The sequence below is a fragment of the Helicoverpa armigera genome, chromosome 8, assembly GCF_030705265.1.
Source record: "Helicoverpa armigera isolate CAAS_96S chromosome 8, ASM3070526v1, whole genome shotgun sequence".
In the NCBI taxonomy this organism is placed as follows: Eukaryota; Metazoa; Arthropoda; class Insecta; order Lepidoptera; family Noctuidae; genus Helicoverpa; species Helicoverpa armigera.
The window spans coordinates 4768188-4782340 of NC_087127.1; the positions used below are offsets into that span (position 1 = coordinate 4768188).

The 14153-nt window shown below is 39.8% G+C and overlaps 1 protein-coding gene across 1 annotated transcript; it reads right to left on the minus strand.

The window, feature by feature from the left end:
* Nucleotides 1–304: 304 nt before the first annotated feature.
* On the minus strand, nt 305–14109 carry LOC110383563 (transcription elongation factor SPT6). Its single transcript, XM_049838467.2, has 24 exons — nt 13923–14109; nt 13744–13834; nt 13014–13213; nt 12598–12717; nt 12136–12296; nt 11542–11675; nt 11163–11278; nt 10631–10803; nt 10113–10266; nt 9775–9917; nt 9193–9327; nt 8719–8873; nt 8208–8329; nt 7628–7812; nt 7056–7221; nt 6525–6667; nt 6089–6183; nt 5478–5658; nt 4820–5006; nt 3598–4530; nt 3140–3387; nt 2655–2859; nt 2254–2350; nt 305–2173 (listed from the first exon to the last, which is right to left on the minus strand). The coding sequence occupies exons 1-24, from the start codon at nt 13959–13961 to the stop codon at nt 1278–1280; spliced, it is 5079 nt and encodes a 1692-aa protein (XP_049694424.2). The 5' UTR covers nt 13962–14109; the 3' UTR covers nt 305–1277.
* Nucleotides 14110–14153: the final 44 nt, after the last annotated feature.

Below are 14153 nucleotides of genomic sequence, written 5' to 3' on the forward strand. Positions count from 1 at the left end.
AGAGCAATGATCTTGACGACGAACGACTGTCGACAGCTCACGTGTATGAAGATTAGCGTTTAACTAAGACATCCTGCGATTTTCAGATCAGTTTTATGTGTACCAAGTAGGTAATATTTGTGTATCAATAATGCTTAATCTTGCTCTTACTATTATAGTTAAGGTTCTTTTATCTTTTGAAGAACCGAATCAATGATTGATTAGAAGAACTTGTATGTAGTGAGTAAAATAGATCATCGCTTTATCGTGTCCCTTTAATTTTACATATGTTAGGTATAGGATGTTAGAATAAAACTTCTGCATATAAATTGTCATAATTTTTATTATTTTCCAAGAGTACTGTCGTGAATAAATTATCAAGGATTCCATTGCTCACTAACCATCGCTAAGGCATTTCCTGCGGATTTTGCGCTTTTGTCACATTTTAGCGTTCACAAATCATATTATTGCTATTTGAGTAATTTAGTCACAATAGAAATTAAGTTCGTTATTATAAATGCTTTCAAACAAGCGTCAAATAAAAATCAGTTATTAAAAATCGATCGCGACCAACAACGTTACATATCGTTGTCAATGTACAGCGAAACAAACTAATGAATTCATCGTGCAGTTACAGATATGCATTTCGACGATTATATGAAAGCAGTCTTAGCAGTAAACATTCACCATTGTCATGACACTACCAATACATTGGTATCGTTTATTATACAGTTACCAACTGGTTACGTATTCCTGTATTATTTATACAATTATGTAAATAATAGTTCGACATAATTTCATAACCGCGGTCACAATACGCTTAGGTAATAAAATATCATTAGATTTACAATGTTTATCAAGACGCCATAGAGCTCGATGCTATGAAGGTCGGCACGATAACAGGAGTACACAGTCAAAACTCTCAATATACATCGTAAACGGATTCTAGCTATCTACGGGCTCGGCCGCGCGGAGACACGGTGCTTCCGCGCGGACCGACCAATTAACTACCACCTACCTAGTGATGAGGCCTAGTTTGGAACGAAACATACGAGGGAGTTTATACAGGTGTGGAAACGGAACAGGGGAATAACGTTAGCGAATACTGTATACATCCTCTCGCCGAGGCCGCTAGGTCGCCAAGCGAGCGGCAGGCGCTTTGTAATCAACGCTACGCAAATTGTGGATACCTGACGATTTTGGCCTCTTAGAATAAGTTTCGTACACACACGCGTCTTTATTTTGTTTTATATACCAAAATCGTCGGATCGAAACAAAATTGCGTAGTTTAGTGGTCTTTAGTTCTCGTCATAGAGCGGCGTGGCGTCACCCAGAGACATGGAGCGAGGCGAGGTGTTGGTGTGAGGTGTTGATCGCAGTGAGTGAGCACGGGACGAGCGCCCTGAGCTGTGAGCATGCGGCGTACGAACTTCGCGAGGTTCGCGCATATCACGAGCATCACGTCCGTCGCGAGGCGTGCGGGACGCGCGGGGAGTTCCAGAAGCACGAGGAGTACTCGACGGCTCCCGGTTATTCCGCCGCATCCAGTCTTCAGCAGCCTTCTGCCAATCAGCAGGCTCAGTATAAGGCGCGGGCTGTCGGACTCTTGCAGGCGGCGGCATGAAGTCCGGCTGTCGCGGTGTAGCAGCGAAGGGCGTCATGTAGGGCGTCTGAGCGGACGGCGTGTAGGGCGTGTTGACGTAGGCGGGGCCGGGGGTGTGTGCAGGCGTGTGGAAGGCGGGGGTGTGGCCGGCCGGAGTGTGGTACGCCGACATGTGCGGGGTGCGGCCTGCGGGGGTGCGGGCGGCGGGGGTACCAGCAGGAGGCGGCTCGCGGAAATGTTCCTTAAACCAGCGTAGCAGACCAGCTAACGAGTCAAACGTACGCTGCCTATATTTATACCCGTCAGGCGTGACGGATACATACTCGTGTGTAACGCGGGCTCGAGGTAAATATGACAGAAGGAACCGCCCAGGGTAGTTCTTCGCAGCGGAAATAACGTAATGAATCTTGTTCGGGTTGCGAGCCTTCTCTTCCTTGAGGATCTCCTCAGCCTTGTCCCGCATGCCGCCTAAAGGCTTGTAGTATTTGTACGCGATTAAGTCTCGAGCGAGCCCCGCCATGGGTGTCACGTGTCGCGCTATGATTTCATCGAGATCTTCGAATTCGGAACCCTGAATCCATAAACTTCGACCTAAAACAAATTAAAGAAATACATAAGTAAATTATTCAATCGATTTTATCAATAATGAACATATATGTTAAATTACAAACCTAATGAGAAGGCATTTTCTTTCCCTTCTTCCCTGACATCAATATGTTGATAAATACCGTCTGCTACTTTCCACGTTACTGTCAGGTGATCCGAACCCTGAAACAAGACAACCAATCTCAACCACCGCTCAACAAACCGCAAAACTCAGCAAAAAAAAATTAACACGATCAAAAATTAAAATGAGCAATATACCAAAACTACACCGAAATCTCCCTAAGCAACTGAAAAAAGAAATAAACAAATCAGAGAAGTCACTAAACATATCTTTTGCTTAAAACTTTATGTTCAAAAGTTCAAACATCTCGGAATTATGACTATGTTAATGGACTTTTGTTGCTGACCATATCTAAACAAATCCTGTATTTATATGCAAATATATCAAAAATATATTATTCCTTACCTTACTACTAGGCCTAACAATAACCTCTCCCTGCGCCATCTTGTCCATAAGTTTCTCAGCCTCAGCAAAGGATATATTATGGAAAGCGGGATGCACTATCACTCGCTTCACGTACTGCATGCGCTCTTTAGTCTGTTTCGCCTCTTTCTCTTTGCGTAAATCTTTGTCTTCGGCCTCTTGGTCGTAGTAGGGGTCTTTCGGTGGCCTAGGGAAAGTTAAAAGGATTTTATTATGTTTATGTAGTAGTTCTTCTTTGGTACTAAAGCTACTCAAGAACCGAGGAAAGGAATGTGGCTGCAACACATACGTAAGAAAAAAAATATAATACAAAATTAAGCACTTTGTAAGGACATGTCAATAAGATGTATGTACATATTTTACTAGTTATTTTTATTTTGTAGTTAGCAACCTTACTGCTATAAGATAAAAAAAAAAACAAATTGCTCCCATTGTCAAAAAAATATATTGTCATTTTAAACACTCACCTCCACTCATTATTCTTATCCAACAAGTCTGAAGATTTCGAAGAGCAATCCACAGAGAACCTTTCGACATCTATCTTCAATATCCTACAGTGTACCGTCTGTCCGATCCGGACGCGTTCCGTGGGGTCGGCCACGTGTCTGTCCGAAAGGTTCTTTATGTGAATGTACCCGGATAAGCCGTTGTCGAGTCTAATCCGAACACCCGTGGCCTGCCCCGGACATGCGCCGGCGTCGAAGTGGTTCCATACCTGATGAATTAAAAATGGGTGAATAATCAAGTTAGTAAACATGCTACTTCAATAGGTGAAAGCGGAAAAGTTCTAGATTTCATTTTTATTATAAGTTACTCTAGAATAGAATGAGATAGTCTTAGATAAAAGAGATACACTATTGTTAAAAAAATACAGGATATTTAAAGAGTTTCAGGAATCTATAAGACAAAAATTACACAGACTTACCTCAGAAAGCTCAGGGAAGTCATTTTTGTGGCAGAATGGGCACTCCCACAATCCAGTCTCATCGTTCCTCACAGGATTGGCCTGGTCCAACATTTCTCTCTGAGGCTTCCTATGTGTGATACCAACTACTGAAGCCAACACCATCTTTCCTACATAGAAAGTCTCTGGCGTCTCTTTAGTTAAAATATCGAATAATTCCTCAGCGGTCGGCGAGCGATACGCAACCCTAAGGTCCTTATACCTAGAGTTTAATTCCTCTCGGATATCATACAAAGTTATGCTCTTGTTACCGAAACCTTGTCGTTCCAATTCTTCGGCAAAAGCGTCCAAATCTAAATCTTTCAGTCTTTCAGGGGCTTCTAGAATTTCTTCTAACGCTCCAGCAGGATTCGCGTCCTCATCTTCGTACTCTAAGGCATCGACGGCCATCTTTCGGGCCCATTCGTACGTTTCCGGATGCACTCGGGAACCGTCCAGTACTTCTATGTAAGCTTCTGTACTATCACCGAGACTGCTCGTGTCTATTTTTATGAAACCTGAGCAGTTGATGAAGACTTTTGGACCCATGTGACATACTGTGACGAGTTGCGTTCTATTTTCGAGTTTTTGGTTAGTTTGTTTGAAGAGTTTTATTAGTGCTTGAGCTTTTCTAGGGCCGAGACCACAGACAAATTGAAGTAATTCCGTTCCTCGACCAGTTAGGACTGCTTCGTTGACATCGACACCGACTTCGTTAACTCTGTTTACGAATTCAAGTTCTATGCCTTCGAGTAAATCCTCTTTAGGTATTTGGTCTTGCAGGGAGTGATATCTGAGACAGAGTATTTCTTCGTCGGGACCGCACAGTTGTGATATTTCCATGAGAGGGTCTTGCAGTAAGCGAGCTTGGCATATCGCTTGACGGAGTATGTCGGGGTATTCTCTGAAGTCGTGCTATGGGGAAAACATATTATTTAATTTTCGATACGAAATGAATAAATACGAATGAGAGTTCATTTGTTACGCTTTCGAAGTTAAATAGCTGAATCGGATTATATGAAAGTAAGCATTTTTGTAACAGTAAGAAAAAGTTATGTAGATATACTGTGGACCTATCTACCTAGTGTTCTGTATATTTTGACATTAGCATCATACAAGTTATGGCAAATTCCTCTCTTCAGTGAACAAATCAATAGGTTCGATAACTTGGCCGTTAAACAAATAAATGAGACAGTAATCTTACCCGTCCTCTAATACTATTGCTGTAGATCTTGCTGATATGGTTATCAGCAATCTCTATGGGTATCCTGGGGAACTGCTCATCTTCCACCAGCTGCTGTACGCAGTCAGACACATCGGCTTTCACGTTGATAGCCTCCCGGGATTCGCCGCCGATTACTATCACGTGTGGCTTCTTGCGCATTATGAATCTGTTGAGACAATGTTGTAATGTGAACGAATTGGTATGTTTTGCTGAAATTATGACGTCGCAAAAAACAACTTTGGTGGAGTTGGATAGTTGTATTTGTAGTTAATACATTTTTATTTTGCAGCTGTCATTGTCGTCGTTGTCGGGCGTTATGAGTTGTTGTTGGGAGCAGTTGGGTGTTGTTGAGATTCGATGTTGCGTGTTGTTGTTAGCAGTTGTTGTTAGAGCTTTTTTGAATGTCCTAGAGTTTTTGCAGACTTGTTGAGAATTGTTGGTGGGAGTTGTTGAGTGTCGTTGTTTAGTGCTGCTCTTGTGAGTTATTGAGTGTTATTTTAAGCTGTTAATTACTATAAAAACTCTTTATTGAAACCACAATATGGCACAATACACAGAAGCTCTGTCCCCTAGGCCCTGAACTAGGTGGTTAGCTTGTAGCTCAGGAGACAGTACAATTACTGTTGTCGTATATTACCTCCGCAGCGCCGTCATATCAGCCTCCTTATTCTGCCTCTCCCTGGCATCCCACGCGTTGCGTCTGCACAGCAGATGCGGCAGTCGCAGATGGTCGGCGAGCTCGCCGCCCGCGCCCACCACGCACGCGAAGGCGCTGTGCTGCCGGTCCGGGACGTACGCCAGCGATAGTACGCGGAGACCTGACAAACAGAAGCTTGTTAAACACTTACTAATACCACACTAATAACACTAGGAAGTGGTGAAATGAGGGTAATTTAGGGGTGCTGTCCTTTTGTAATTGTTGACGTAAAAAAGTGCTAAAAACTAGCTCCGTTTCAATAAACGTTTTTGACTCTGACACTTGTCAAATATGCTTTAACCTCTAAATAAAGCATATATATTTTTATGTGAGTTTCTCGCTTTCTCAGACAGAGACCTCAGGGAAGATATAAATATGTAAACAGAAGCGGACGAACTCGATCTTATTATAAAACGTGGTCCAAAAAGATCGTGGCACTAGTGCTGACTTTAAACTATTCATTTTGTCCAAGACGATAGTTGCACTGAAGTCGGTCCTTTTTTAAGAACCCATTTTACATCAAGGTAAGTTATTTTGATGTGTAAACTCACCATTAGAATCAGACCACTCTTCGTCATCGTCATCTGATACCCTGGATTCATACGGCGCCACCTTCAGCCAGTCATACAGTCGGCGCCGACAACATCTGAGCGCGGACAAAGAAAATAATCATTTAGTAGATATTCTTTAAAGTTACAAACCAACTGGCTTTGAAATACTGTATTGTAATGAACATTATATCTATGAAAAAATATGCTTTCCTTATTCCGCAAGGTATACTATACACACATGATATCAGGTGACTTTGTTTTTTTTTTTATGGGAAATGACTCTTCCCGTTGTGGGTCAGCAGCGGTGAGGGAGTGTCAGACTCTTACTGACTAAAATCCATGAGGTTCCTTCATAGGTCTTTTATGTACCAGGGCCGCGGTCACTCTTTCGAACAATTCCGCATACAACAATAGTTTTTATATCTCTTTAACTCACTTGAGTATATACTCCTTGGACTCCTGCAGCAGCACGGCATGCAGTTCCCGGCGCAGCTCGGGCATCACGATTTTGGTGAGCGCGATAGTGACGGCTTCGGCTCGCAGCTCGTTCCAAGCTTCTACCGTGGCTGCGAACTCGTCCTATATATCGATACATTTTAATATAACCAAGTAGAATGGTTCTCGCCTAACTTTTGTGACGAAAATTACGCGAGTCACAGCGCAATAACGAATTTTAGGTATCAGTGGGTGGGAGAAGGGTACAGATAACATGCATTACTTGTTTTACTACAATGAAGTTATTTTCAGAATCTTGTCGAGTGGGGGAGACAACGAGATTTTATAGGTCTATATAGATCCTAATGGTTTAATTATTTGTTTATTGATAAATACTGTGCAATCCAGAGATACAACTAATTCTCAACTATTTAAAAAGTTTATTTTTAACCAAGACGAGGTTCTTAATTCGGATATTTGTATGTTTTTATTTAATATAAATTATTTCGATAGTTCTACATAATGAACCGACCTTCTGATAAAGTTGTTTGAGTTCCTCCAGATAGCTAATAGTGGTGTTCCCTTCAATCTGTTCACTGATGCTAAGTTCCAACAGTTTGTCTTCCGCAGCCATCGTCAGTTTCAAGAACTGGTCGCCTGTCAGATCACGTACTGGCTTCTTCTTCATGTATTTCAAACTGTATACAGAAATAAAAATATTTGTGATGTCATCAAAGAAAATCGCCTTCGTTGATGTTTGTAGTTTTTTAACTGACTTCCCAAAAAGGAGGTGGTTCTCAATTTGGATTTTTGTACGCTTTTACTGTTTGATCATACATGATGAAGATAGTTACAGAGTTATCCTGCATTTATGGATTGCTAAAGTGTGAGATTAATAAAATACTTAAGAAATTAAGAAAAATTTCGCTGAAAACCAATTTGAAAGTCTTTTACTGTCGAGAAGCTAAACTATGTACGAGTTACACCGTCTACTTTTTATCCAGGTACGAGAACAACAGGTGAAACAGTCAGTAAATACATAACTAAACTTTATACAGGTGAAACCAGGTGAATACAGGTGAAAATACATATATGTAAACTCACCCAAAACACGCATGATTCTCGTCAATCTCCTTGAGTCCTCTCGGCGTAGGTTTGACAGTAAGTGTAGCACGGTCGCGTAACGCGTCCCGCAACGTGGCGCGTAACAGCGGCTCGCGAGCTAGTTGTACGCCGCACATGTATACCGCACGACGTACTACTTCTGCTGCTGAGCCGATTGAGCCGGTCTATGAAGGAATGTTAAGTTAGAAGCAGTTCTTTGCATTACTTCAAGTTACTAATGAATACAAAGAAAAACAAATAGTATAATATGGCATGGCATTAATTATAAATACATAAATTATTATTATTTTGTACGTCTCTACCAGGCCACGAGACTATAGCGCCGGGTTTTCGGAAGGCGAACGTGGGACCAAAGCCAACACGCTGAAGCCCTTTTGAGACAACTTTAATAAAATGGTAACACAAAACCGACGACTATCCCTGTATACACTGAAGAAATGTACTCATGTTAAAATGTGAAGGGGCCGAAACCAGAATTTCGTAATTTTGACATACCTTTTAGGAGCATTTAGCTACTAACACTTAAGTTAATAGTATATTAAAGTGAGAAATTACTTACATATTCGGCAGCGGCTTCAAGCGGCGGCACAGGCTGTTGTTCCACTTCATGTCGCTGGTAGTTGTCGCGAACGTTCTCCGCGAACTGCTCCGGAGTCAGACCGAACTTCTTCACCAAGGGCTCTGTAGGAACAAGTTTGTTAATCACACTTTCATGACGAGAGCGAGCGTTTGTGTGATGTTTGTTACTTCTTCAAGCGCAAACTTTTGAAGGTATTTTTATAAATCTTGGGAGTGCTACTTAATACTACAATGCTTTTTAATTTATACATCAGAATAACATATAAGGCTACTTTTTATCCGAGTGCTGGAATTATTTCCCTCGATACACAGGTAAAACCGTGAGTGGAAGCTGGTTTGCAACAATACATAATAATAATACAATCTTCAGCCTGTAACACTATCAATATGTATTCGTCGTAAAGCTTTGGGATAATGTCATAATTTCTAGGAATAAAAAGTCAAATCTACTCTTTTCACAAACATCAATGACTCTAAAATGTAATTCTCACCAATGCCAGCCTTCCTGCAGAGCTCGTAAGGTCCGGACCTGACTGCGTACTTGACCTCCGTGACCTCTTCGTCGTCAGGCTCGGCTGCCTCCACCGCGGCGGCCGCCTCGTCGGGGTCCTCGCCGTTCCTGTCAGCTTCTTCACGAGCTAGACGTCTGGAGAAGGTGGGGTTATGAAGAATATTTATTTAAAGAAGGATATTGGTCGGGTTTGTTCTGAGTAACTTAAATGTTTAATTATATCATAACGTGTTATAAATACGAAAGTAACTCTGTCTTATATGTATATTGCCGAACTAGAGCCTAAGAAAAGGCATAAAATATTATTTATCCAGCTTTGGGACATACGAGTTGTTTCTTCGGGACTCAGGGTGGAACCGCGGGAAACGACTGTTAATACTGTGACCCTATATGAAATAGAGCCCCAGCCTCTCTCTTCTGCAAGCAACTATATCATAGTTCACAAAAAATTCACTTTTTCTCTTCCAAATTCTTCTTCTTCTCCTTGGTGCGCTGCAACTTCTGCATCTCAGGCAGATCCGTGGAGTAGTACAGCAGGAAGTGTGTGTGGACATCACGCAGCTCTTCTGGAGTCTGCACATTCTTCAACCTAGATTAGACACAATTATTTACTTAGTAAAGAACAACAGTAAAAATGGATACCAATGAATTTGTTATGGCGAGAACTCCCAAATCTTTGTATGAGAAAAGATGTTGGTAGATTAGTCTGACTGACGGCTTGCCGGTAGAGATAGAATTTTGATATTAGCCCTAATGCAAGCAATGTCAAATTCCTATCTCTCGTTAGTAATACTATAGATAGATTGACTATAGATACTAGATATTAGGAATGGCCCTTACCGGCACAAACAATTTGGAACTTCCCTACAAAAGATAGAAATAAAAAAAATCTTCCCAAACACTTTGTTCTACAACCCTATGAAAAATAATAGAAATAGAAGATAATAATTAGGATAGGAAGAATAATAATTACGTTACATACTGTTGTGGTAATCAGGAGCCTATTAACGTCTTTCGTTACATATCAAACACTCACCTCTCAATATCCTCATCCTTGATAAGCCTCATGTTCTCAGGGATGGGCGCGTCACGGTTCTCCATCACCTTGTCCAGTTGGAAGTCGCGCATGTTCTCGAACAACTTGAGAAGATTCTCCTTGCGTTGCTTCAGTTGGCACCACTGCGTGACATATTTAATTATGTTGGTAACTAAGTTTGGTAAGATGACAGAGGAAGGAAAGATGAGCAGAGATGCCCGATGATAACGTTGTACATAAGGGAGTATGTAAGGTAGTACATAATGGAGTAGATAACGTTGTACATAAGGGAGTATGTAAGGTAGTACATAAGGGAGTATACAAGCGTCGCGACTCACCTTAGCATCATACTTGTAGACTTTCCACAGGTCGTTGATACTGAGCTCCGGCTGCACGTACTCCTTGCGGTAGAACGCTATGAAGGGCACTTCCAGCGTCTGGTTCCTCATGAAGTCCAGCGCTTGACGTATCTTCGTTATTGTGCTGCTGCCCCTGTTGGTGATGTAATGTTTGTGAGACGATGTCTAAAGTGTATAAGACTGGTCTAGTGTTTTATAAAACATGAAAATTCTCTGCTATCGAGACTTATATAACACAAATTGAAATTGGAAAAGTAGGTAGGACATACATCGCCTCCTACCGGCAAAAATAATATTATTTACATTTGGGCTTAAATATTGATATTTAAATATACATTTTTTTTCTGTCTGTCTGGCGGCAGTAAGGGCCCTAAAAGCTGTGGTTGTTTGAAAAGGATAATAAGGAATAATAGAGCCGTGTAGTGCAATGGACAGCATAAACACCACAATATTTTTTTGACCTATTTTGTTCTCACATAACAAATTTTTTTACAAACCTGCGCGTCCTCTCCCTAGCCTCTTGCGCATCGGGTTTAGAAACAGGTGGCTTCAAGAAGGCCTGCTTGTATATCCACTCGGCCTCATCTTCTAACTCCGTGCTGCCTTCTTCGACCGGCGTGATCGGTACCTCGCGCGTTTGCATGCGCTCCGGAACATCGGTTTTACGAATCTATTTTGAAGTAGTTTTAAAAGGATATTGAAAATTGTTTTTTTTTTTTGTACACTATTATATTATAGTATGCTAGCAATCTCCTTTGTTTTCATTTCGGTTCTGAATGGAATTATGTAGAACCAAAATGCACTATAAATATTTTGAGTCGATTTTAGTCTTGTAACGTTAGTGTTCAAGAAATACATTCCAATGAATTAACTAGCTAACCTTTCAAGATCTAAAATTAAATGTGTAATTTGATCGTTTTTAAGATTTAAATAAAAAATACTAAAATATAAAAAATGGTTAATACTTCAAATTTAATTGCTGAGAATATTAATTTAATATTATTTTAAAAAGGTAAAAACATTACAAACCTCATTGTCGAGATCAGTGAAGTGGCTTCTCTTTAGCTCACTAGGCTCGTATATCTCGAAGATAGACTTCTTGCTCGGCCGTTTGGCTTTACCTTTCTTTGTTCTACGTTTTTCACCTATGTTAAGAAATCAAAAAAAATATAATTAAATTAATAAATTTGAATGAAGTAAAAAATATGTAGGTATGCTATGTATGTTCGCATCACTTAGGTATATTATGGTTGGGGACTCTACATCACTTAAGTAATTTGTATATTTCGTGTACAAAGAAACATCTAGTACATCTCTAAAAAGGTTTGGTTGGTTAGATTTGTTTCTTTTGCTAATATCTAACGCTATATAGGTATGTTAAATTGGGTCGAATCTAATAGTTACGTACCCTCTTCCTCCTCATCCTCCAGGTATTCATCCAGGTCCTCTTCCTCTTCGTCTTCGTAATCCTCCTCGCCATACTTCTCAAACTCATCGTAATCGAAGTCTACGCCGAATATATCCTGACCTTCTTGGAGGGAACTGCAAAGACAATTGTCTATTATAATATTGTTTTTGGACTTGTGGGCCAACTCTCCGAAAAATTACTGAGTTTATCTATACATGTTTTCTTTATAAAAAGGAATCATGATAGTTATCGCCAGGTAAGGGAAGAAGTTCCCTCGATTCACGAATGAAACGGCGGATGGAATCTAGTATAGATATAAAATGACGAAATCGAGTATATAATAACTTGTCGGTTTTCTGCTTTCGTATTTCGCGTGCCCAACGTGTCACATGACGTGACGAAAGGTAGTAAAAGCGTAGCGGCTGGCAAAACAATCTGTCCATCAGTAGTGATAGTGAAATCCAGTATGCATACTTAATTATATTAAAAAAACAAACTAATTGAGAAGATAATTTAGAGATAGATATTCATACAATGACATAGTAGATGATCTTCTTTTAAAAATATATTTTACTCTATATTAATAAGACTTACGCATCAGTAAATATAGGCTTCCGTTTCTTCTTGCGCTCCGCTATGGGTCTTCCGTCATCGTCTACAATGAAATCATCAGCGTCTGACTCCAAGTCCTCATTCTCGTCATCATATTCGGCCTCGCCGCGAGGCGCCGCCGATTCTGAACGGTTTTCATCTTCCTGCACAAGAATAAATTGTGAAATGAGAAAAAACCCTGAAAAAACTATCCTATAGGTATTTGAATTTTTAGGAGACATACATGTTCTGGAGTCATAATATCTCTAAACATCAAGGAGTTATTGAGACAGATATAAGAAATCTTTATTGATGATCAAATTATATAAAAAGGTGGTTAAGTGTTTTTAATAACAACATATCAGAAACTTATGCATACTTATTTTGGGAGTTTGAACAATAATATTTAGCAATAGTAGTAGGCACTGCAAAAAAAAGGTAATCAATGTTAACATGATAACTTACATCATCAGATCCTCCCACAAACAGCTTCTCAGCAATGACCTCTCTCTCAAGCTCAGGGTCATCATTCCCTTCATTGTCACTGTCATCATCCTCCAGTCTACGCAGACGCTTGAATTTGTTCTGTGGGATGTGGGATATATTAAGTCAAATGATTCCATTACCAAGGAGATAAAAGAGGCAAAATTAAATTATGAATATTACTATGATAAGTAAAATGGAGCATGCATAAAGGATTACATAAATCAGAATTTAAGAACAATTTGAAAGGTGACATTACAGGGATAGTCAAGAAGTATAAAATCATAATAATCTTCGATTGTTTAACAAATCATCTAACTAAAAACCATATCATAATCAAAAACGAATTTTCTAGTGAAATCTAACTAAAAACCAGTGCATACACAAAGTCTACTTACTCTGGCAACTTTAACACCAAGATTCTCCTCAATGAGGTCATAATCCTCATCTTCCAATCTATCATCTAGTTCATCATCACTTTTCTTTCTTTTCTTTGGTCCTGCGCTAGCGTCCGAGTCCTCCCCATCACTCCCCGATTCCTCTATAGGTGCGTCATCTATCAAATCTTTTAGTTCCTCTCGGAGACGCTCTTCATCATCTGAAAGACAATATAAGCCTCATAAATGAGCAAATAGAAAAAAACATATCTAAGTGTTATCATCTCAAAGCTTCTCTGATTGCATGCAGCTGTTCTGTGCAGGTCAGGGGTCTGAAAACCCATGCAAACATAGGAATAGAGGATTATTTTTTTTAATCTTTTAGTATTACAGACTTATGGATCCTAGCATAACCAAATAGGTTAATGTGTACAGGACAATAAGTATATTGCTTTATTAATACATTTTCAGATACAGCCTGGCGGATTACTAAATACCTTAAAATGTTCTAGAACATTCAAATAACTGTAATAAACTATTTCATTCACATGGTGAAAAGTGTGTCAGCATCTTCCAATTGTTGTCTACAATATCAGCACATTTAACAGTTCCAATTAAGCAGTACAGACAACATTAATTAAGCGTCATAGGCGCATTCATTATCATCATTGTGTGTAGACATGCAATTATGTTTACTAAATGATAATAATGACTTTGTAATGCAGGAGAAAGTGCACGATGTCAACAATACCTTCTTCGTCTTCGTCCTCATCGTCACTTTGCACGGCAGCCTTGCGCTTTGGCTTCTTCCGCTCCGCTGGCTGTTCATCTTCAGAATCAACCTACAAATTACCAGCAACCATCGTCAGAAACTACGCAATCGTAATCTTACTTCGCATTCAACACAAGCTTGATGAACTTTTCACTAACCTCGCTTTCCTCCGCTTCTGACTCCAGAAAATCAGCCATTGTAACTTAGGATTAACCAGCAACAGTTACACCTTATACTTAAATAATTGATTAACTAATTAAATGCTACTTTAATTGTAATTTCTACAATAAATTAAAACTATAATTTTCGCTTGAAAATATGACACGAATGAAAGAGTGAGTGAGAACGAACTATAACCGGAAAGAAACAAAAAGAGATGATATTCTATT